Source organism: Vidua macroura, chromosome 4 (genome assembly GCF_024509145.1).
Source record: "Vidua macroura isolate BioBank_ID:100142 chromosome 4, ASM2450914v1, whole genome shotgun sequence".
Taxonomy (NCBI): Eukaryota; Metazoa; Chordata; class Aves; order Passeriformes; family Viduidae; genus Vidua; species Vidua macroura.
The window spans coordinates 51,140,591-51,165,737 of record NC_071574.1 but is presented as its reverse complement, the minus strand read 5'-3'; the positions used below and the strand labels follow the sequence as shown (position 1 = coordinate 51,165,737).

Below are 25,147 nucleotides of genomic sequence, written 5' to 3'. Positions count from 1 at the left end.
ACGTTGAGTTGCTTTCTAGGGATGTAGAGGATAAAGTGCCCAAACTACAGACTGTTTGCTTGGTTTTCTCTTGAAGTGACTGTGCAGTATTTCTTTCTGCATTTTTTTGAGAACAGCAGAATATATTAATGTCTCAGGCATTGGGAGGCTCTTATTTCCTTTTGTTATTTTTGAGAATATGTTGAAGACTGCTATTTTAAAAAATCCAAAATAAAACCAGATTGTGTCTATTCATCTAAAAGTGAAATAGCAGCTTAAAATTATACTTCTGCAAATTGCTGGTTTTAGACTGTATTAGCTGTAGTGGCACATGAGGGCTTTTTCTGGTTTGTAGAATCCAATACACATCATTGTAAAATGTAAGGATATTTAGTTTTTCTATTTTGCTTTATTTTTCTTACAAGATTATGTTATTTATACAGTATTTATTTTCTTTTGGACTACTTCTGCACCTGTTATGTCTTTCTGCAGGGAATAGAAGACCACAATCTTTTAGCAGGACATCTTGCAATGTTTACTAGTGATTTTAATCTGGCTCAAGATTTGTATCTGGCATCCTCCTGTCCTATTGCTGCTCTTGAGGTATTCATTTAAGATGGATATATTTTCTGCTGGTTTTGTTTTGAGGTTAATGCTAGAATATTTTACCTTCTGATAATTTTGTCCTTTTATGGTTTTGATCTTGCCATTTTGTGACTAGAATCATAAACTATCCTGAATTAGAAGGGATCATTGAGTCCAACTCCTGGCCCTGCACAGGACAACCCCAAGGGTCACATTGTGTGCCTGAGAGCATTGTGCAAATGCTTCTGGAACTCTGTCAGGCTTGGTGCTGTGACTGCTGCCCTGGGGAGCCTGTTCCAGTGCCCAACCACTCTCTGGGTGAAAAACCTTTTCTTGAATGATATCCAATGTAAAACAGCTTCAGGTGGTTCCCTTGGGTCCTGTACATGGGCACCACAAGAAGAGATCAGTGTCTGCCCCTTGTCTTCACCTCACAAGGGAGCTGTGGACTGTGACAAGGTTTCCCCAGTATCCTCCAGGCTGAACAGACCAAGTGACCTCAGCCACTTCTCATACAGCTTCTCCTCAAGGCCCTTCACCATCTTTGTTGGCCACCTTTGGACACTCTCTAATAGCTCTATTTCCTTCTTATACTGTGATGCCCAAAACTGCACACAATATTCAGGATGAGATTGTACCAGCGCAGAGCAGAGCAGGACAATCCCCTCCCTTGCCCGGCTGGTGATGCTGTGCCTGGTGCACCCAGGACAGAGTTGTCCCTGCTGGCTGCCAGGGCACTGCTGGCTCATGTTCAACTTACCATGGACCAGGACCCCCAGGTCCCTTTCCATGGCACAGCTTTCCAGCATCTCATTCCCCAGTCTGTCTGTACATCCAGGTGCAGAGTCCAGCACTACCCCTTGTTAAACTTCATTCAGTTGGTGATTGCCCAGTCCTCTAATTTGGCAAGGTTTCTCTACAGGGCCTCCCTGCCTTTGAGGGAGTCAAGAGCTCCTTCCAATTTAGTATTATCAGCAAATTTATTTATTATACCATTAGGTCCTGTGTCCAAGTCATTAATGAAGATGTTGAAGAGCACAGGACCGAGGATGGAGCCCTGTGGAACCCCACTACTGACAGGTCCCCAGTCTGATGTCACCCCATTTACTATAACCCTCTGTGCCTAACTCGTGACCCAGTTGCTCACCTATCCGCTGATGTGTTTATTCAGCTGTGGGCTGGACATTTTACATACTCTAAGAGACCACATTCAAAGCTTTACTGAAATCCAAAAATATTACATCAATTGACTGTCCTTGATCAGCTAGGTGGGTTACCTTATAATAAAAGGAAATTAAGTTTGTCAGCAGGACTTTGCTCTCATGAAATTATACTGGCTGTGACCAATGACTGCATTGTCCTTGAAGTGTTTTTCAATAACTCCCAGAATAATCTTTTCCATAATTTTACCAGGCACTGAAGTGAGTGACAGGCCTCTCATTTCCAGGGTCAACCTAACAGACCTTCCTTCAGGATGAACATCTCTCAAATTGTCTGAATCTTTCTAGAATATAAACTCAATATTTGTATAATTTATTAGAATAATTTAAAGCTCAGAATAAAGTCCAAATTTGATACTTGCATCAGAAAATGTTACTGTTCTTCGTTAATAGATGCGAAAAGACTTGCAGCACTGGGACAAAGCACTTCAGCTGGCTAAGCATCTGGCCCCGGACCAAATCCCTTTCATATCAAAGGAATATGCAGTGCAGCTTGAATTCATGTAAGTTCTCCTGTAAGGTTGTAGTATAAGAATAGTAAACCAATACTCAAGCTCAATAGAATAACAAAGAACTGAGATATTTCAGATGACTGCATTACTAAGAGAGGATTCAGTGTCGTCTTGCAGTTCTAGTATGAGGAAGAGGAGTTTTGCAAGGCATCTTTCATGCTAGAGACATGTTAGTAAATCATAGTTCCTTTTGACTAATTCTGGTATATGTAGGTTCTTTGCCACTGGTAGGTCCACTATATAATATCATCTGCTAAATAAATACTTTGGTGCAGGCAAGTGCTTGGAAAACAGAGAAAGTCCAAATCATTTAACACTTCTTACATTGGATGAAAGCCATGTCTTTTGCCTGTCTTTGTTAAAATATCTATAAGCCTTTATTTTCTTAAATCATTTAGGTAGAGGTGTGTCAAATTTCAAGGCTGCCAATCCCTGAAAGACAGAAGGTATTAACCATTTGTCATGATTTTAAAGCCTCCTTAATAGTTAATTCTTCCCAGATAAAACCTAGTCTGTTTAATATCTAAGTCAAAAGGAAAAACTTGCCTATTAATAGTTTGTAGACAACTCCTTTCTCCTGGCAGTACACCTAGCATTGTGAGAGGACACTTGCTGGTCACAGAAAGGAAGGAATGGACACAGTTGAAGCAATGCAACCACATGGAACTTGAGTTCTGAATATACTCCAGAAAAAAATGCCTTTGATTTTGTGTTGCAAAAATTCTAAATGATTTCAAAGATTAGCTTAATTTGTCTTCCAGAAAAATCTGGAATAGGGCTGAGACCACTGAGATGTATTTTGCAGATAGATTATTTGCCTTTCAAGGGGGGTTTATTGGTCTCCATCCAACAGAATTGAGAGATGGAATTGCCTCTTTGACTAAGAGCTTGATCAAGTCCATAAGAAGTGCTGTGACATTCTGTGTAACTGTCCATCTCTCACATACCTCACAACCTTCTATCCAGTCATTACATCTAAATCAAGACAGATACATCACAATGCATGCATAAAGTGGTAGGAAGGCAAACATCTCTTCCTATTAAAAATATTTGTATAACTTCCAGTTTTCTTTTAGGGGTGATTATGTTAATGCTTTGGCACATTATGAGAAGGGAATCACTGGAAACAATAAGGTAATTCCTTTTTAGTAATGATAGCATTGTACTGTCACAATATACATCAAGTTGTCATGTTCAAACTCATTTGAATTCTAGTTTTTAAATTCACCTCTAAATTAAATGTTATTAAGGCTGTAATATTTTGTTAGTTTGTTTCAATGGTTGATTACTGTCACTTTTGTGGCCTGGTGTTTCTAATGTGTAATCTATAGTTACTGCTTTTCATTTGACTGCCAGTACCAGGAACATGATGAAGTTTGCCTTGCTGGAGTGGCTCAGATGTCCATTCGAATGGGAGATGTCCGTCGAGGGGTAAACCAGGCCATTAAACATCCCAGCAGGTTACTGAAAAGAGACTGTGGAGCTATTCTGGAGAATATGAAGGTACTCAAGGGAGTTAATATAAGTTAAGGCTGAATATGTGATTTCACTAGGTTAGTAATTAATTAATGATCTTAATTTAGAAATTATATTTTAATGGTTCCAATTTGTAGCAATTTTCAGAAGCTGCTCAGCTGTATGAAAAGGGACAATATTATGACAAGGCAGCATCAGTATACATCCGGTGTAAAAACTGGTAAGTACAGGTTTCAGGGAAATGTTATATTTCAGAGGATTTTCTGGGGTACTCTTTGGAAAAGATTGATTCTTTGAATAGCACAAATGCCTCATTAACTATGTTTCATTGATTTTATTGTTCCAAATTAAAGTTTAAAGATTCTCTCAGAAATGTATATTGTTTTAATAGTCTTACTGTAAATGGGAAATTTTTTTTATCCTTTTTTTGTGTGTTAGGTTTAAAGTTTCCTGCAGTTTTAAGTCCTTTGTGGGTGTGTGCATATGCACACATCCACACTGAATTTAGTGGACACTGAGCATAGTAATTATATTTGTGTAGTTACTGTGTAATTAATTAGATTTCTTAGTTTTATAACTAAGAAATGCATGTTTATAACATGCATAGCTGAGACTGAGTATTTGAACAGTTGGAAATGATTCAAGAGTAGCCAGTATCATAATTTTCTTTTTTTAAGTTAATTTGATTATTGTGAAGTCTCCATTTGAAAAGTCCAATTTTCTGAGAGATTTAAGGGCTCAGTTCTGGCCTAATTACTTTTTATGGACTCCTTCCTACATTAGGAACTGATCAGACAGTTCAGTAAGACCTCTTTCATATGAGTGCTCTAAAGATTAGGTTGGAATATTATGTGCATTTATTTGAAAAATGAAAATTTTATTCCATCAAAGAATCAAAATGAGCCAGGAGAGCACTTGGTTAAGGGGAATACCTTGCATTTCATAATAACCTTGATTTGGGAAGTGGGAGGTACAAGCTTTGTTTACTCTTGTAGAAGGAGGTTCAGTTTGAAGAGTGCCCATCTTTAGTCAGAGTGACGAGATTTAAGGTCATCCTCTGTTGAGTCTTTCATATCCTTTGTCCTGAAAGGCCCATTGCTTAGCTTGCTGGTTTTTTTAACTGCTGGTTTTTTTAACTGCAACTTTCAGGTTGCAGTTTTAATGCTGTGCTTCTTCTGTTGATTAATCCAAGAACACCTGAGGTAAAAATTGTTGGTCTGGCACTTCTTATGCTTGTACACCTCAGACTTAAAAAAAGAGAAGAGACTGTCTTCAAGCCTTTATGCTCATAAAGCTATCTGTGATTTCCAGTTCTTACAAAGTGCAACTTCTTGAAAACATTGAAATTACTTCAAAGTTTATCCATTATGTTCAGTTTCTTCTATCAGACTCATTTTCAATGTTGATATAAATATGACAGTTTTACTGGAGAAAATTTGGAACCAGCTGTATTTATTAAGTGGCTATTATCTTTCTAGGGCAAAGGTTGGTGAACTTCTTCCTCAGGTTTCATCTCCAAAGATTCACCTACAATATGCAAAAGCCAAGGAAGCAGATGGCAGGTACTTTTGAATGTTCTTTTTTTAATATAAAACATGTTATTGCTGTTGTTGTTATCATTATACGTGACTGTTTTTGTAAAATAAAACACATACTGAAACTTGCATAAGATAGTCTTGTGAAAATGGATTCTAAAATATGTAAACTTAAGTTTACACTTTGTGTATTGAAGATTTGAAACATAATTTAAGGACATTCATCTGGTGTCAAAGATTTGTTTCTAATTAATTGTTTTCCTGTCTAAACATTAATATCTTTCTAACAAAAATTATCAAATGTTTTAAAGTACTGAACTTTAAAACCATTCATTCCACTTAGCAGAGTATTCAAGTTCAGTTTGTTTCTAGCAACTCCTTAGCTGTGATTTTAAAGGTCATTCAAAGGGAGAATAATCATGAAAGAATTTTTTTTCATTTTAGAATCAAATTACTGGTACATCTTAATGGCTGCACTTGCATAATAATAATGCAAAGTCATTAGCTGAAGTGAAAGCCCCAGACTGGTTATATTTAATCACAGAATGTAGTTCCTCCTAGTCCTTACTGTAAGTAAATGTGCTTCGGAATAATGATACTTTAAAATTTGAAACAGCACCAGAGTTTAATGTTTGCATTGATGAGACTTGCAAATACTGTTTCTGTAAATTGCATAGTGAGAGAATGGGAAATTTCTTGATCTTGTCTACAGAACAGAAAAGAGGTCTTATTTTTAAAATTGTACACCTCACGTTTGGCTTTTATTGTTCTCTTGCTCTCAAGGGATTTCATATGGAAGAGATTAACTGGTTTTAATATATAGCAAAAGAAATGCTGGCAGAGTAGGTCAAAAATAGTATTGTGGTAGATATTTTTCTATTGCCTCTGCTTTTCATTCTCCTCAGAGAAAATGAAATAGAAACCAAAAAGAATATAGTAAATGCAGAGCAGTTCAATTACATGCAAACTGAAAGGAAGTTGCCACAAAGTAATCTCACAGAAATAAAGTACTTTATGTTTCCTTCACACCATATTATAAAGAGTTACTTACAAAGTTAAAACAACTGATGTGGAACCATTATTTTTCAGGTACACAGAAGCTGTGATAGCTTATGAACATGCAAAACAATGGGATAGTGTAATTCGACTATATTTGGATCACCTAAATAATCCTGAAAAGGCTGTTAATATTGTGAGAGAAACACAATCTCTTGAAGGAGCAAAGATGGTGGCCAGGTAACAATCATGTTACGCACACTAAAAAGAAGTCTATATCTTTTGGGAATTTATGAGGCCTGCTAACATATTAGACTCTGGTTATTGGTACTTAGCTAGTGACTGTATAATTCAGTTAATTGAGTTCTCTAAGATTTAGACAACTAAATAGGTACTGATTTTTTTGTCCTTGTTGACTTTCTGATTAAAATTATATTAACCTGAAGTAATGAGTTTAGACAATAATAAAAAATTGCCATGAAATTGCCATGCTGTATTATTTATACTGAGTTAATTTTAGGAACCTAGTTAAAACAATTGAGATACAAAATGGATTAGAAGTGTGTCATATTTGTATGTATGTTATGTACTATATTCCTAAAACATTTGGTGTATTCATTAAGCTAATTAGTGCTAAGGTATTAATTTGTCATTAGATTCTTTCTGCGGCTTGGTGACTATGGTTCTGCCATCCAGTTCCTGGTTATGTCTAAGTGTAATAATGAAGCTTTCACATTAGCTCAACAACACAACAAGATGGAGATTTATGCTGATATCATCAGTGAGTATTCCAGGCTCATAGTTTGCTTGCATTATGTTCTGCTGTTCCTTTAGTTAATTTTAACCAATTTAAAATCTTAAGACAATGGGTGTTTAGTTTTGTTTCCCATTTCCAGTCATCGTGCCCAGATTTGGTAATGTGTACTTCAGGCCTACAAGCCAGACTTTACTTTCAGCTTTGCTATCTGCTTGGTTTTCAAATCTTGCCTGTCCTACAGGTTTTTTGGTTTATCCATAGAGATAAAACATTTGTCTAGACTATTTTCTTGTGCCCATTGAGGAATCCCTTTCTTTGACCTTGATACAAAATGGAGCATTTCAGTGGTACAGTTCTTGATTTTTGTTCCTTTTTCCTTTTCTCTTGATTCCAGCTCTTTTCTTGCATGTCACTTTTTTTTCCTTTTCTACTCTTTAAGATCCTTCATGGCCTCCTCTTGTCTCAGTGAGAAATGGTAAGGAGACCTTACTGAGAAGCTTAGGCCATCAAGCCAGTCAGAGTCCATCTTGTCAATTTGCACCAAATCTTATAGCTTCTGTTTGAAGCTTTGAAGAGTGCCCATCAGCTCCACATATGTATCTCCCAAATTCTCATATTTTCACTTAATCTCTTTGTTTAGACATTGATTTCTTATTGTGAAGGTTATAAAAGCTTGGCAACAGTTGGATTGGAGATGTGTGGTTGCAGATGATTGTCAAGGTGGCCACAATTGTTCTACAGTTCCTTATGCTTTCTTACTTCTGTACAAAAGGATGTCTCAAACTGTAATCCAAGTGGGTAGAAAAGGAGTTTAAAACTAATTTTGGAGTAATGGCTGTCTTTGTTCAACATGTGTACAGCAGAATGGAGTCTTGGTTAGAAGACTTTAGTTCTCCCTGCTACCACATGGTTGCATTGTCCCCAATAGCCTTGCTTTGTACAAGTATGCTTGCATATTCTGAAACTGTGGAAGTGATTCAGGTGATAATCTCATAATCTTTTGCTCTGCTTTATTGTTGCCAGGACATGATGGAAAAAATCATTATCAGATCATAGCAATGCCCATTTCATTGTGCTTTTTTAGAAGAGAATGTAGTGGCAGGATGAGGGGGGATGGTTTTAAACTAAAGGAGAGTAGATTTCGATTAGATATTAGGAAAACTTTCTTTATTGGAGGACGGTGAGGCTCTGGAAAAGGTTGCCCAGAGAAGTTTTGGATGTCCCATCCCTGGAAGGGTTCCAAGACCAGGTTGGATGGAACTCTGGGCAAGATGGTCTAGTGAAAGTCCCTGCCCATGGCAGGGGGCTTGGAACTAGATTATCTTTAAGATCCCTTCAAACAGAAATCATTCTGTTATTCTATGATTCTGTGAAAAACAGAAATCTCATTATGGTGTAAAACCTGTGGAAACAATTATTTCACTATGTTACTAGTTCCTGATGCCTGACATTTAGTCCGATTAAATAGGAAAAAAATGTGTAAGTCAAGCTTTGGTTTTCTTTGAATGTCAGTAGAAAAACAAAGTAGAATAGGAATATGTTCATTCAGTAGGGTCTTTATCTTATTTAATAAGAATACCATGCTATCACTCAGGTCTGTCTGTTGCAGGTTCTGAAAGTACTACCAATGAAGATTATCAGAGCATTGCACTCTATTTTGAAGCAGAAAAGAAACATTTTCAGGCGGGGAAATTTTTCTTGCTGTGTGGTCAATATGGACGGGTCAGTGCTTAAAGGATAAGTCAGTGAAAGTTAAATGTTTATAGAAACTGTTCAAAATACAGACTTCAGGAAAGTTCATATTAGATTTTAAGTGCCTTTACTGATGACATACTGATATTTTTTTAAAAGAGTAAAAACTGTAAGCAAACTATTTATATTTACAGTTATATAGACTGTGTTCCATGAATGATACATTGCCATGCACATATGTTTTTCATAGCAGTAGAAGCTTGAGGTGAATCAATGATATACTATTGTCATTGAGTCTCTGAATATCATGATCTGCAGCAGTAATTTATTTATATTTCATTGGCTTGACCAGTTGCAAAGTAACTAATTAATTTAATTGCTGTAGCATGTCCTAACTGAATGCTTTTTTTAAGAAAAGAAAATCTGTTGATTGACACGCTTTTGATCAGTTACAAGTCTGTGAACTGATGCTTGTTAAATGTTTGACTCTTGCATACTGAACACATACCAAAAAATATGACTGATTTTTGCAAATTATGGCCATTGTAGATGGCAGCTCCTTCAACTGTGGCATGGGGGGCTCCATGACATTAAAAACATTATGACATTAATCACATTGTGATTAATTAAAACCCTAATTACATGAATCATTAATTTGTTCTCACCATATTGCTGTGAACATCTTTCACAGTTAGTGGAGGTGTACACCAGAATTTGGCAAAGTCTCAGTTGTTTCTTGCATGAGTATCTGTAAGAGCAGCTGCTACCTCTGTAGTTGAGATAAGCATTCAGTGTGCCACTTTGTTATCAAAATGCAGAGAGAGAGAACTTGATAAAAATTAGAAAAAATGAATTTCATGGGTCTCAATTTTAACTTTTCTTCTGTATAATTTTAGGCATTAAGGCATTTCTTGCAAAGTCCAAGCACAGAAGATAACTTGGCTATGGAAATGGCAATTGAAACAGTAAGCAATTTTGATAAAACAAAAAAATTCTTCATCTTTTTTAGAAGTTTACCTTCATTAATTGTGACATTTTCCCAGCATCACTGAGTGTGTTTGGTTAGATTGCAAATAGAAAAAAAACTGTATCAGTAAAGAAGATATCTAAACATGTCTAAAAATCCCAGCTTAACACATTAGAAAATAAATAGGAACTTCTGCATGTCAAAGCTGATGAACCAAATAATCATCTGTTTTGAACATACAGAATTAAAAAAATCATATTCTAAATCTATCTAGCTTCAGTGCTTTATGGAAGGGCTCCTTATGAGTGAGTTATTTTTCTCTTCTTCCTTCATATCATCATTTCTTGTGTCTTTTTTTGATAGGTGGGACGGGCAAAAGATGAAGCCCTAACAAATCAGCTGATTGACTATCTTATGGGAGAGGGGGATGGCATGCCCCAGGTATTGTATTTTTATCACTGCTATTGTGTTGCATTTCTGTGCTACAAGATATTTTGAGTTTACTTTGTCCTAAAATTCTTGGTAGGCACAGACTGTGCTTTAGCTTTCATCAAGGAGTAAGACTTGTATGATCATTCCATGAGTCATTCACCCAGTAACTCCAGATTCAGAAATATAAGAAAGGAAGCAACTATTTTGGATATAATAATTTTTTCTTCAGTCATCTTTATGAAAGCAGATAGTTGGACAGAGGGAGGTCCAAATTAATGCTTTTAATGAGAGTAAGAGACAAAACTTAGCTGTTTGTTGTTGCCAGTTTGCCAGCTAGCTGTTGCTTTTCCCAGATGAACAGTTAATGTGTATGTCTCAAAACAAGCTACAGCACTGATCTCTTCCTGCAGGAGCAGAGTTGGTCTGACTTTTGCAGTGGAAGAAAGTAAGGTACAAAGTAGGAGATGCAGGTCAAAACCCCAAAGTTGACCAGGCTATGAAAGTTCTTGTGTTCAACATCAGTGTAAGGCATAAAATGTTGCAGACATATTTTCAAAATTAGCAGCTCCTTTTTGATTTCTGAATGGGACAGATGATAATAGAGCTTGTTGTACATTCAGTCGTATTTGGGCTTGAGTTCATGGAACTAAGTGGCTGAAGCACATGAAGTTTTACTGCCTGTTACAGCAGACCTGGAATGTGAGCTAAGTGGTGAAAGCCAGACCTCAGGTGAGGGCGTTGCAGTCTGCAATCAATTGCTTAGTCAAGGAATTTAGGGTGTCATACAAAGTCATGGTAAATACAGTCAGGTGCAATGTGATGTATATGGAAGAATAAATTATGCCTTGCTGAGGGCAGTAAGGTTTGGTAATTATGGAGATGACAGGGGCTCAGTGCAAGTTGATTTCACCCCTAATATTTCAGCTGTGGTTTACAATTCTGTTAGGAAATTGGAAACTGTCTCCTTCTACTCTGTATGGATTAAGGATTTGAGATTTTAGACTTTTAGAGACATTAAGCATTTGATAGCCAAGCAAACTGCTTTTGTAAAAGATAAAAAAAGGAGAACCAAACCAAACCTCTATTTCTTTATTATTTACCTTTTACTTTACCTTTAATATGAAATGTGAATTTCAGTAAAATTATGTGAGTAGCAAAACATGGCAAAAAAAAAAAAAAAAAAGAATTCAACTGCAAGAACCCAAAGGGAATTAAGTTGTTGGAGGCACTGGATGAAAAAACTATGCAGTATCAGTGTAAGCAAGACTAATTTCATATTTATGCTGGAAGTTGGGTGGAGAGAAACTGTAGCATCCAGCCTCTTTCCTCAGAACAGCAGTCTAGCTGCCTTGTTCAGAGAAGTCCATGGGACTGGGTAAGGGAAGTGAGCTACAGTATGATCTCCATAGTGAAGACATTCTAAAGATTTTAGAAAATATTTAGGAATTTTTTGAATGCCATTATTGCTATATTTAACATTGTTTTGAACTTCAGTGTAGAGCTTTGTTGTCCTTATTTAAAAGCTCTCTCTTGTTTTTCTGAATGCTTTAATCCAATCTACCATAGTCTCTCTCAGTGAGTAACAAAATTTTACTCTATCAAATAATATATATTTGCTTTAAAAGCTACTTTAAAAACAATCATTATCTTCATTATGCTATGGAGACTGTTCTCAAACTTATCAAGCAAGATATTATTGTTTTTAAAAAAATAGAAGCTCTATATCGTGGCATTTTTGTAAAGCTGAAAGTAAGAGTGAATTTAATAGTAGCCGTGCAGCAGAAACTTGTTCATTATTTCAAGCATCGATCTTCAAACCACATCATCACTGACAGCAGGCTGATTGCTTTAAATCTTTCACAGCCAACAGTTGTGTGGCATTTTAATAAAATGCCATATTAGCAAAATTATTATGCTCACCAAAATTTTGCTACACAATTGTCTGACTAATTATAATTAGTCAGTGTGATTATGTCAACTATTGTGTTTGTTAACTTTAACATATAAAGATTCTTAATTTGTCATATGCTTTCTTTTTGGGAACACTAACTAGCAAGGTTCTGCTGTTTTCTGTATGCATATTTTCTGAGTACATACGTTTTAAAAAGAAAAATTAAACTAAAATTATGAGTATCTTATATTAAATCAGATTGCAATAATAAATTTTCCAAAGACCTTAGGAAATTTATTGTATTAGAAAATTCTTTCCTGCATTTTCTGCTTTTTAACTTACTGATTTTAAAGGTAGGAGTATGAAAGTAAAACATGGGACTAATGTTGCTTGAATAACTTTCACTTTTTTCTTCTTTTTTTTTTCTTTTTTGGGGGGGTTGAATAAGTATTTAAAATACATTATTTAAGTCAAATATAATTAGGAACATGGCAAATACCATATAAGACCACTGGTCCATGCTGGGATAGGATCCTTTCCTGCTGCAGCAGGAGAAAGGGGAGAAGCAGCCTGGATGGGAAAGTAGTGCTGTTTTAAATAAGCCTGGATGGGAAAGTAGTGCTGTTTTCTGCTAATCATCAATGGAATGGCCATCTGTGACCATTAGGTGATGTCAGAAGTTGGGAAGAATTATGTCATAACCCACTATTTTTACTAATTTTTGGTTTACCCCACTAAGGGGAATAGCAATTTTTCTTTTTAAGGCAGTTTACAGTGGATAAATAATATCTGTTAATGTAAGTAGTTGCAGTTTCTTTATTATCCAGATAACTATTTCATTATTCTTTAACTTACAATTCTTATTATGTTCAACCTTTTGATCATGTGTTACTTAAAATTCTGCTCCATCATTAGTTTAGCAGTAATTCCTTTTGGTCACTTAATGTTTTTCCTTGTATTTCAAGTTAGAAAGAAGATTTTGCCTTCTGTTTTTTTCTTTCTGTTTGTGATTCTTTCTCTTGCTTTTATTTCTGTGATTTTTTTTTTGTAATTTTTTCTTTGCTTCTAAAGTACAATCTAAACTTTGCAGTCATCTTCTCTACAAGGAAATATCTTTATATCTTTAATATTTCTGTTCCCTTGAATTTCTGCTTTTTTTTTGCTGTGTCTGAGACTTACATACAAAACCCCCACAGTATTCCAGAGAATAACACAACATTCATTAATACAATTATTGTTGTAGTAATTTTTATACCATTTTAACATAGAATACACACTTTGAATGATTGGATTTACTACTAATACTGCAGAATTGGTTGGTTTGGATTTTTTTGCTAAGCTCTCCTTAAAGTTGGTAGTGTTTTCTTTTTTTAGTTCATTTGTACATTTAAGTTGGAACTATACAATTATATACACTATTTAGCTTATTTTAATCCCAATTTACTAGTTATAAGATTATCATGTACAGGCTTTACTTTTTATTGACCCCATTTTAGAAATCACTGCTAATGATATAAAATAGTGACACTCACCCATTTTTTTGCACCTAATATTTCCTTTTCAACATAAGCAAGTCCATTTTATTTTGCTTTTTATTTTTATACTTCTTTAATTGCAATACATAGACAATTTTTAATATTTACTTTTTCTATTCCTATATTTTATTTTGTATTTTCAGGAATTAGCTCTTGAGGATTTTCTCAAAACCAAACCAACTTTGATTTGTTATCAAAGACCAATTCTTCTTCCTCTCATTTGTGTTTTTTTTTTACTAATCTTCTAGACATTTGAGTACACTTACAAAAATAGAACTCATGTTTGTTTTTTACAATACTGCCATTCTGGTTTTTTAGTTTTGTTTTTAAATTATTCCACTAATTTTCCTGCTGTTAGATGGCCAGGTTTTGGGTGAACTGTTTACTGCATTTGTCATTCTTGAGTTACGTAATTATCAAAAGTTCCCAGTGTAGCAAATTATAAATTTTATGCATCTTATTAGCTGGTCATCCTCTCATTTTCAATTTTTTAGCTGTCTTGGACGTCCACCATCTGGTCCCAGAACAATACATTCATTAGGGGCCAGATTTTGTCATCTGCACCCACACTAAGCAATGTTTGCATCTAGATCCGTAACACAATTTCTGGCAAGAGTTCTATTTCTAAAAGGAGTCCCTGGGTTCTTTTCTGACACTGTAAATGCCCACACAGCAGGAGTTGTTTGGTTTCCCCCTGTACAACTCTCTTTGTGCATAGTGGTCTGTGGCTTTCTGCATCCCTCCTTGGCAGGGCTTGGCCAGCACCTGCCAGGACTCCCTTGGGCCCTTGGCATGGGTGTTCTGTGCCTGGGCAACAGCCAAACCCTGCAGGTGACTGTGGCATAGCTGGAGTGTGTTCATACAAAGAGCTCTTCATGAAGCAAGCTTGTCTGCTTTCTTTGGAGAATGTGGTGGTGGGAGGAGCAAGTCAAGAAAGTGAATACAGCAGTATGAATTTGGTCAGTATTAATTGCTTTTGTATGATTTTATTCAGGATGCCAAGTACCTGTTCCGCTTGTACATGGCCCTAAAGCAGCACCGAGATGCTGCCAGAACTGCCATAATAATTGCCAGGGAGGAGCAGTGTTCAGGTAAATCTGTTTTCTCTGATGTGATGGCATCTCTCATGCTGCCTCCTTAGGATGCTGTTATTTGTGTAGGATTCTATTTAGAGAAGACATGTACCGGTGTTTTTAATTATATTCAAGTTCAGTTTTGAATTTGAAAATAGACTTGAGGAAAACCTATGGGCTCACTACTTGTATATTAAATATTGGGGAAAAAAGAAGCTTGTGGAAAATATCTGTGGTTTTTATTACATCCAAGTAACATAGTGATTAAGACAGCCTGTGACTTTACCTTTCTGTGTATTACAGGTCATAGAATTGCCATTTATACATATCGTTTCTGGTTTGGTACTGATCTTTTAGTCTTAGCACCTGACTTTTATCAGTGGAAGATGGGCAGAGGAGTTGATTTCTGTTGAAGGACCAGACATATGCTTACTTTAAGCTTGGTTTTCCTTTGTAATGAAATAGAAAAATAGAATGAAATAGAAATAGAAAAAATAAGAAGTTAGAGGGCTAGAAGCAAAATAGCTGCCACCTCCATTATTCACTCTCCTCTGTAGCCATGGCAACAACCCTACCATAACATTGCTTGCTTTTCATTTCAATTATGTAAAAAGAAAATTCTATAAAGGAAAAATAGCAGTCTTGGGAATAACCCTGGCAAATTAACATTTATGGGCTGCTCCTGAGAACTGGGCTAAGGAGTGGAAAAACCTCTGAAACCCTTGGCAAGCAAATCTCCTAATCTATCATAGAAGTGAATAATGCATTTGTGCTGATTATAAAATCAGGAAATGCAAAGGTTCAAGGGTTTAAATATTTACTAGCATCTCTGAATCTGAAAACTTGTGTCTAAAATGCAGTATCCCATTGTATATTTCATATTCCCTAGTAGTATAAATGTGTTTGCAACACTGTAATAAGAAGCACAATGTTTGTCTCATTAAAAGCACCAATCTTGCAGTAAATGTTTCTTCTGGAGAGGCAGTTTTACATCAGCCCCCTCTTCTTTCAGCAGATTTCAGTGAGCTTGATTGTGAAATTTGCACTAATATAGTTTGTTCTTTCCTTAAAAATCCATCTAATAAAAATATTTTAAGTCATACTGCTTGGTATTTTTCTTTGGGTATGCCATTTTAAGTGGAGTTTTCCTTGAAGTTGTTTTTATGTAATCACTTGATTTTAAGACTGTATTATACTGAGAGTTAGTAATAGAATATAAAAGAATAATGTTGTTTTCCAGCAACTAATTCTGAAGTGATATTTAGCTGTCTCACACAAATTTCATATTTTGATTCAATTGTAGTGTATAACAAAACATTACTAATTGCTCTGTAGAGTGAAAACATCTGCTGATAGAGAAATATAGGGAGGCAAAGGAAAACATTTGCTGAAATAACTAGAATGTCCTTTAAATGCTTCCAGCTGCGAAGAGTATGACATTCTCAGCCTCTAATAATGCAAAAAAACACCAATCAATCAGCAAAACAACCCCAAAACAAAAGAAGAAAAAAACAACTAAGAATAGACTAATTGCATAAAACTTCTTGATTTCAGGTACATTGATAATTTCATGAAATCCTGTGGTTTCAGGACAATCCTCCATCGTAACCTTGAAACAGTATAACTGAGTGAAGTAACATTCAAATTTTAACTGGCCCTTGACAGGTTTTGGGTTCAGTTGCAGAGGAAAGGAGTTGCCAAAGCAAATGATCAAGTTAAAGTATACTGAATTAACATTTAAAAAGTAGCTTTTGAATATCTGACAATGAAGAACAACAACAACAAAAACATCTTTAAATGCTCTAAAAACACCTTCCACTATTAAAGTTCATCATCCTGCTATCATAGTATATTTTGCTACTGTTTAGACTACTTCTCCCAGTGTAATTTTTTTTTAACTTCCTGGCTGATATTGTTTAGGTTACTGTGACAGGCAGCTGCTTGTGACTTTCCAAAGAAATTGTCATGCAGTGGTTTTATTCAAAGGATCAACATAACTTCAGCTTCCCTATATGTCATTAGTAAAGATATTGTTATGAAAAATTAAATTTACTGTTAATTGTTTGGGTTTTTTTAAGGGAACTACCGAAATGCACGTGATGTTCTTTTCAGTATGTATTCAGAGTTAAAGACCCAGAAGATTAAAATTTCTTCTGAAATGGCTACAAACCTTATGATTCTACACAGCTATATTTTAGTGAAGGTAAGGAACTGAGAAATTGAATTTATATGTAAGTTGCACAGTGTCTGATTTATTGAACTGTATGTATGGATGTTCTGCGTATTATATTGTCGTATAGATTGTATCACAGAATCCAAGTGCTTGCTAACAGCAAGCTTCAGGAGGACAATCCATAGTTGTTTCTGCCTCTTTGAGTAGCATATTCTTTTTTAAAATACTGAATAATTGAAAATTACATATGCTTCTTGCTTTTCTTTTGCATTCGTGCTTACAAATACTATGCTACAACTATTTATTATTGTTGTTGTTGTATTTGAGGTTATTATCCATAAACAGATCACTGCTTTTCTGTAAATGAAATTAAGCAGGAGCTCAAATGATTTTTGTTTGTTAACCCATGGATACCCATCAGGATATCCATTCCTACAGCCACCTTCAGCCTCCCTCTCTACCAGCAGTGAGGCAAGAGCTGCAAGTGGTGGGCTGAAGGCCAGAAAGACTGGGGAAGAGCCATGCTGAGGTCTCTGGTCCCTTCTGTAATCCAGCTCTGCTCAGATTCATGAAGGAGCTGTTGGCACGCAGCTCCCAACAGGATGAATGATTGCCAAGAACAGGCTGCAGGAATCACTCTCTAATGGCTGCAGTAAATGTGGTTTGTTTGCTGCGTTTCAGATTCACGTGAAACGTGGTGATCACATGAAGGGAGCACGGATGCTTATACGTGTAGCCAACAACATCAGCAAGTTCCCATCACGTAAGTGCTGACAGCAGGGGAGCTGTGCTCTGCAGGGTAACTCATTAATCAGCACTGCACTGCAAGGTTCATCCTCCCCCTGTGATCCTGTGGGCAACAACAGAGTGTAACTACACAGTGTGCTCTGCATCCTCCTCCAGGCAGCTCTTCCATACACAGCCTCCAGGATGGGATCCTCACCAGCACTTCCATCTGTCCTCACTTCACTGCAGTACTGAGCAGCCTGAACCACACACAGTCTTAGGATTGTGTGTAATGAACTGACTGGTTCTGGGACTTCATCACAACATTTTAATTGATCTTTTTTAAAAAATGTTTGGGTACATGGAAAATGTACACTACAAGGTAGGCTTTAAAGAGTGCAGACAAGATTTGGGAGGAATGGTTAAAATCAAAACATTCCTGCTGCCATGCTGAACTTCAGGAGTGTGAGGCAGTGAGAGGTGAAACAATGGTTTTCTTGTACATGGTTCCAGGAATACCCCAAATTGTGCAACTGTGTACCATGACAAAGAAGAAAATAGTCTTTTCCATCAGTACTTTTTTAGCTGTATTTGCTTAAAGGTTTTAAACATTATTATTGGTAAATAAATATTTGACATCATTGTTTCATTCTATTACAGATATTGTGCCAATCTTGACTTCAGCTGTGATTGAATGTCACCGAGCAGGGTTGAAAAACTCAGCCTTCAGTTTTGCTGCTATGTTGATGAGACCAGAGTATCGGAGTAAAATAGATCCAAAATACAAAAAGAAAATTGAAACAATGGTCAGGTGAGTGATGTTAATCAAGTGCACACAGCTTTTATTTCAAGGTTTTATTTGCAATGCTGATTTTGATCATAAAGCCTGTAGACTGTTTTCATATTATTTCACTGTCTTATATTTGAAAGGCTAAGAACCATTTCCACCCTTGAGGTTTAAAATTTTCCTTTGAATGTGATAAGCCTTAAATGCAAGGTGCATTTAAAATGCTTCCTAACCAGCAATAGTGTTCCTAACCATCTTCTCCCTACAGACACAAGTGCAGCCAGACAGGTTTAGTTGGTTTCTAGTTGAGACTCCACAGCCAAACTCTTGGCTATTACAGCAGCAGCATTGTGCTCTTCTGTAATTTAGATGACTAAATGGCTAAGATGAAATAGAATGGGAGGGCAAATAAAATATATTCATTCCTGACATTTTCTTCCTTATCTGAAGTTTTGTTTTGATCCTAGTCAATATTTTCTGCCAGAGGAGGAAGCATAGGTTATTGTAGAAGAGCAGGGCAAGCATATGCAACACTTTTGTCATTTATTCTACTAGGCTCTAACCAAGGTTCAGTGATCTGCTGAGCTCATACTGGTGGTTTAGGTATTTATTTATGAAGTCTGTAAGCTCTCCATGAGCTTATCCAATCGCTCTGCTTAAACTCCTGTAAATATTTAATGACAGTTGATTCCTGCAACAAGTTCCATTGTGTCAAGACTGGTCTCTAGCTAGTTTAAGGCCTTGTAGTTTTCCTCTTGGGAGAGATTTACCCTTTTCTGTGTCATTTATGATTTTAAACATCTCCATGTTTTATTTATTTCCCTTCTATCAGTTATATCTTTTCAGGACCTGAAGAGTCTCATCTTACATAGCTTTTTTATGGATACTGGTTTTTATGGTGTTTCTCTGAAACTCTTCTTACTACTCTTCTGCCTTTTTGGAGGCAGTTAGAAGCACTATAATCCTACCAGGAAGCCAGTTTTTTGGTACTCCAGTTCTCTGTGGTCCTGCCACAGAAAAACTCTGAAACAAGGAAACCATAGCTTTATAGTCAATACATATAGACCCTGAGTTTTGAAATATTATAAAGTATTAGGATTAGTTACACCTTTTAAAAGGTGGTGGCATTTCTAATTAAAGGGAAAATTGCCTATTATTTCTGAGTTGACATGATTCTGATGAAGCTTGGGTGATAGCTAATAGAATGTAAAATAGCAGCTGGAAGCTATGCAAGCAACTCAAAGGAAAAACACTTGCTAAATATCAAAGGCATTGTAAAACAGCTTTGTTAAGTTCAATCAGCTTGAGGGTTTTATTCACAGCTGTATCTATGTTTTAGACGTCGGGACACAAGTGAGATAGAAGAGCCAACAACAGCCTGTCCCTACTGTGCTTTCCAACTCCCAGAGTGTGAACTACTGTGTCCCAGCTGTAAAAACAATCTTCCATACTGCATTGCAACTGTGAGTGTCTGCTGTGCTTTCTGCACTGTGACAGTAAAGGCAAAGCTGCTTTCCCTTCTAAAAATAAGTTTATTTGAACTTCTTCAGTTTGCTAGTGGATCCAAGCTAGATATTTTTATGCATTTATGGGTTTTTCTAATCTGCTGGCAAATTTCTTTTTGTCTTTGACTATCATAAGAGTGTCCTCACTTGCCACCTACAAGTAGCAGGCACTTGAGGGTGCCAGTAAATTCAGGAAGTCATTCTGGGAGACTTTACCTTCCTGAGAAAGCAGGTGCAGCACCAGGAATCACCAGCACGCACATTTGGGGCAGTTGGTGCACTTGGGAGAACCCAGGCTAGTGCTGCTGATGCCTTCCCAGCTCAGCCATTTGCCCAGGGGCTCTAGTGCTCAGAGAACTAACAGAAGTCCCTCTTTCCTTTTCCATGTAGAGGAGCTTGTGGATGGCACAGCTCTCCTCCCCTAAGCTACCAAGACTTAAAATTTAAAGAAATTTAAAAACCAAATCAACCAACTGAACAAAAAAACCAACAAAACTTCAAAAAGCTGTTTTGGGGACTTTTTAAGCACACCCAATGCTAATGCTTCAGGCAGTGACTTCAACATTTCTTACATTACTCATCCCTACAGAAATGAGAGGTTCTAACATTTTTTGTTTCTTTAGAGTACACTGAAAAGGTAGGGATGGCATACATTCCTGGTGGAAGTTACTGTACAGCTACATATACATATACATATATAATTATGTATAACTAACATAATTTTTACTGGGTTCACATGAATTGTCATACTAAAATTGCAGGGAAAAAAAGGGAACTTACTTGAACAAGAAACAAATGTTAGAGTTAACATTCTTTATTAAAACTAAAGAATTAAGTCTCACCAAAAAAAATTAATATCCATTATGTGGGGATCGTTTTGCACTATTGGTTTAGCAGAATAAGGTAACAGGTATACTTTAAAAGTAATATCTTTAGGAAAACAAAGGGGTTTAAATACAACTTTATAAGCCAAACACAATGTACACATTTATGTTGCACAATATTTATTTAGGCTCCATCTTGACCACAGTTTGTTTATGTCACAGTTGTTTGTAGACATTAGGACTGTGGCATTTTCAAATATCTAATGAGAGTCAGTGTCAAAAGTCTGCTGTTGCATATTGTATTAGAGCATAAATGTCTTGGTATAGTTCAAGGTGCTGCTGGATTTTTATAGCATTAAAAAGATACATACAAATTCCTTCTATCAAAAATAAACTAGTAAACTGTAGCAAAAAAGAGAAAATGTAAAGAGGCAAAGGCCAGGCAGGCTCACAAACTAGACTGCTGATGTGACCTACTGGGCTTAGGTGCTGTTGCTTTGGGGGCATTTTTGGTATGTCACATACAACACCAAAAATGCCAGCAGATTTAGGTACAGCTCTGGATACAGATCTACAGATAGCATTCTAGAACTGCCAAAGTAAAAGAATTTTAAACACTGCAATTCAGTGTATTCCTAGATTTCCATTTCTAAAAGAGGAATGCAAATTCCTCACTCCCACTGCATCCCTTTCAAGAGCTCCTTTTCTAGTTACAGAATATACACAGTAATCAAGCTACAGTAACACATATATGGGGCTTTTAATTCAAGATCTTAGAACTCAGTTGCTGATACCTTCACATAATAACAGGTCCAAAAGCAACTGCTCTGTAGCCAGGCAGCACTTGCCCCTCAGTTACCTGCAGTTTCTGTGTGCAGGGTCGGCACATGGTACGGGATGACTGGACAGTTTGCCCACACTGTGACTTTCCTGCCCTCTACACAGAATTCAAAAGGTAAGTTGGGATTTTTTTTTTCTTTTGCAGTATTCCATTGTTTGTTCATATTTTAGCAGCTAATGGATCATTTGGTACTAAAAACATATAACAGCTGGGCTGGGTAGAAGAGGAATTCCCCTTACTTGGTAATTGCACCTTAGACACTCACAGAACATTGCTTCAAAGTTAACTAAAATAATAGGATATGAGAGAAGAATCGGGCCAGTGATGCAGGGCTCCAGCAGGAACAGTAATGAATATGGATGGTGAGCTTGTGTTAAGTTCTCAGCTCTGTCCAGGAAGAAGGCCTGATATGGGGGCAGGACAGGAACACAGGCACACCAGCAATCACCAAAACAAACAAAATGCACATGGAATTGGGTACAAAGACAGCAATAATGTCTCGTCCCTGATAATCACATGTGACGATGGGATGGGATAGCTCTGTTCCCATGTCAGGAACTCAGGAGCTTCTAAAACCTCCTTTGTTATATGTTTAAATGCAAACAGCAGCCTTCCCGTGGTGTTTGTTCTCAAATGGTGAAAACGTAGACAGAAGCATTGCTCTGTCCTGCACTTGTTACATAGCACTGCTCAGAACTCTGCTCTAGGCTTTGTGCCTCGGCCCAACTTCCTTTGTAAAATGTTAGAATTTGCTTTTGACCAGTTACTCTTTCTTTAAAACAGCCTCTTACAGACTGAAAATGTGTGTCCCATGTGTTCTGAAAGGATTAACATTGTTGATCTTAAGAAAATAAATGACTGCACAGAGTACCTCAAAGTAGATGAGGACAAATAAATTCAGGTATGGCCTACAGTCTGTACTTTTTACTTAACAGGGTTCATTCTAGACAGTTCTGGAGTTTTTCCTAGTAAGGAAATCTTAACCTAGAGCCTGGCTCAATGTCTCAGATAACTTGAGACCCACTTCTGTCACCTATTTGCCCTCTGGCATGCAAACACCAGTAGGTTTTGTTGCTACTGCAACTAACCTGGTTGTTAAATTGTGCTTTAACTCAGTTTACCCCTATGACCACATTAGCATCCACAAGCTGTTCTGGTTTGGAACATGTTCCTGAACACCAGGTGTGCTTGAGTAGCACAGAGAACAGGTTGAAGATCTCAGCATCATCCAAACTTCTCCAGCTCTTCCAGCATGGGTTTAATGGGTGGGGGGGAAGGAGAGAGAACAAGAGGGGTACTAACTGGAAGGAGCAAATCTAAAATGCAGGTTACATGACCTTAACTTGTCTATTTAACAGTATCTATCCCAGGATAACAGCAACAAGTATTGGCCTGAAATACTCATCCTTCTAAGAATGAGAGCATGGCTCTGTCTATACTAAAGACTTAGATGCAGGACTTTTTTTTTTAATGGTAACTGAAAATGAGTTAACAATGTTCCTCAATAACGTTAAAAATTTCAATAACTTGATTTTTTAAATTCAATAATTGCAATTTACTATTGCAAACCTTATATGAAAACTCAGCTGTAGATCATAGTAATGCACTCAAGTTATTTTGGGGAATTTTTAGTTGATTTTATTTTTCATGATCTGCTATCACAGTATCTCAGAATATAATTAACCACCTCTGTTTATTTCCAGAACTGCTTGTGTTGGCTGGCAAGCAGCAAGGAAAACTCTATCAGTACATCACACATCTCTTCCCCAGAAAGGCCTAATAACAGCCATGTCACTTCTATTTTGTGATATCTGTAACTATTTAGCTGTTAATAAATTTTGTACTTTGGTTTATTGTAGTAATAAAGCCGGTAATTATTACAAACAAAATCTGCATTTCATCTGCACCAAAGACAAACCACTGGGCCATCTTTGTAGAAAAAAAAACCACCTCCCTACTGTTCTCTTTTTCAGTATCAGTTCTGAAATGTTATGAATATTTTCAGTTAAACATTTTTTACTCTTTAAATATTCTTTTCTGGTTTTGATTAAAGATATAACTTATACAAGTACAGACTACTCAAGTTTTGGAAGTAAATCCCTCACTGCTTTTCGGTGTCTCTAAGTGAACAAAAGGGAAGTTGTAGGAAAAGGGGAATGCCACATCACGTATGTGAAGGAAAGACAAAACCGTGGAATAAAGGAGGGAGACAGGAGAGAACACTCCATTAATTTAACCAAAGCTTTAAAAGAGTCCTGTGAAACATTTTATTGTAATTTTATATACTGCTTAATTTCTATAATGTACAAATAAGTCATTTATGTATGGGGTTTTTGCATCATGTACTATTTACAAGACTTCACCACATAACGTCAGGGGATTTAGATTAAAAAAAAAAAAGCAGTGAAGTCCTAGGAAGACTCAGCAGAAATGCCAGGTAACTAAGCATGACATTTTCAGCATTTCACACACCTGGTGTCTGTTGCACAAGGACAGTTATAGCTTGTAACATGTATCATTTCAGGAATAAGCACAGCAGTGTGAGAGCACAAGAGCTACAGCACCTCTATAAGAGGAGCATTTTCAACGCACTGGTTCTATTTTCCCAGCAGCAGCACTGGATCTATTTCATGTTCCTGGTAGAAGTTAGATACGCAAAGCTGTGTCCAAAGCAAGGTTTTACTCTAAATGTCTTGTTTTCTCTTTTCTTTTCCCTTCTTTTTTTGTTGTTTCTTCATTTTTCTCTCTTTTTGGCAGCTTGGAAGATTTCACCTTTTTTTGCTACAAACAGAAATATAGAGGCAGTTTAAAATCCAGCTGAAAAAAGTTTAGGTCAAAATGTAGTCAGTGTTAAGGAAAAAGACACCTCTTTGCCTCCCCTTTCAGGTGTGAAGTTTCTAAATGCCACGGAGAATACAGACTACCATATTCAGTCTTTAAGGGTCCCCATTTGGTGATACCTACCAAAGGTATTAATATAATTGTCATCTGTAGGAAGCACAGGCACAGGCCTCTGGTGACTCCTTGCCACTGGCACCATCCTCATCAACACTTGAAACATTACTAAGTTTTGGAATTGGATGCAGAATTTTAGATTTGAAGTGATGTCTCACTTTGGTGCAACAAGACAATGGATGGAAGTAACTTAGACTTTTCCACACTACCACCACTTAAAAATTTAAAAGTTGAGAGATTATTTAATATCTACTGTGATTTTTTTTCTTAATGCATTAAGATGATCTTAAAAGTCAGAGAAAGGTAACTAAAAACAAACAAAAAAGCCCCAACACTTCAGTGAGGTTGTTTAATAGTGAGGAAATTACATCACCTTAATCATTGCATCACTCTCAACAGTATCCTGCTCATCCTCATCAGACTGGATCTCTTCCACAGTCAAGTCTTCACTCAGATCTAAGGTCGCTGCAGATCCTGACTGCCTTTTAGATGCCTTGACAGCACTAAGTGAATATGGAGTCAGATGTGCCTCTTTGTTGTAGGCACGTGTAAAAGCTGCTTTGACCTGGCAGGGTGTAAGGAAAGAAACTGAGAATCAGTTTAGCTAACTGACTTAATGAGGGATTCCACATCAACTTTCCTTTGGAAAGACATGACCAAAGATATATAGAAGATTACACTCTCTC

The 25,147-nt window shown here is 36.6% G+C and overlaps 2 protein-coding genes across 3 annotated transcripts in view; one reads left to right on the top strand and one right to left on the bottom strand.

Annotated features, from left to right (window-relative positions):
* Window positions 1-23,357, top strand: part of WDR19 (WD repeat domain 19) — a 37,085-nt gene extending 13,728 nt beyond the window's left edge. Inside the window, exons 18-36 of the mRNA XM_053975300.1 lie at window positions 472-582; window positions 2,178-2,287; window positions 3,373-3,430; window positions 3,653-3,799; window positions 3,910-3,992; window positions 5,251-5,334; window positions 6,397-6,543; window positions 6,960-7,084; window positions 8,670-8,782; window positions 9,649-9,717; window positions 10,083-10,160; window positions 14,572-14,668; window positions 16,729-16,853; window positions 17,505-17,586; window positions 18,210-18,360; window positions 19,676-19,799; window positions 21,544-21,620; window positions 22,290-22,407; window positions 23,210-23,357. Coding sequence (XP_053831275.1) covers window positions 472-582; window positions 2,178-2,287; window positions 3,373-3,430; window positions 3,653-3,799; window positions 3,910-3,992; window positions 5,251-5,334; window positions 6,397-6,543; window positions 6,960-7,084; window positions 8,670-8,782; window positions 9,649-9,717; window positions 10,083-10,160; window positions 14,572-14,668; window positions 16,729-16,853; window positions 17,505-17,586; window positions 18,210-18,360; window positions 19,676-19,799; window positions 21,544-21,620; window positions 22,290-22,401 — 1,893 coding nt within the window. The 3' untranslated portion in view covers window positions 22,402-22,407; window positions 23,210-23,357. The remainder of the gene's footprint in view (window positions 1-471; window positions 583-2,177; window positions 2,288-3,372; window positions 3,431-3,652; window positions 3,800-3,909; window positions 3,993-5,250; window positions 5,335-6,396; window positions 6,544-6,959; window positions 7,085-8,669; window positions 8,783-9,648; window positions 9,718-10,082; window positions 10,161-14,571; window positions 14,669-16,728; window positions 16,854-17,504; window positions 17,587-18,209; window positions 18,361-19,675; window positions 19,800-21,543; window positions 21,621-22,289; window positions 22,408-23,209) is intronic.
* Window positions 23,358-23,759: 402 nt separating this feature from the next.
* RFC1 (replication factor C subunit 1) overlaps window positions 23,760-25,147 on the bottom strand; it is a 33,763-nt gene continuing 32,375 nt past the window's right edge. For both annotated transcript variants that reach the window (XM_053975301.1, XM_053975302.1), the window contains exons 24-25: window positions 24,835-25,026; window positions 23,760-24,287 (exon numbers count right to left, since the gene is read on the bottom strand). In XM_053975301.1, coding sequence (XP_053831276.1) covers window positions 24,186-24,287; window positions 24,835-25,026 — 294 coding nt within the window. In that variant the 3' untranslated portion in view covers window positions 23,760-24,185. The remainder of the gene's footprint in view (window positions 24,288-24,834; window positions 25,027-25,147) is intronic.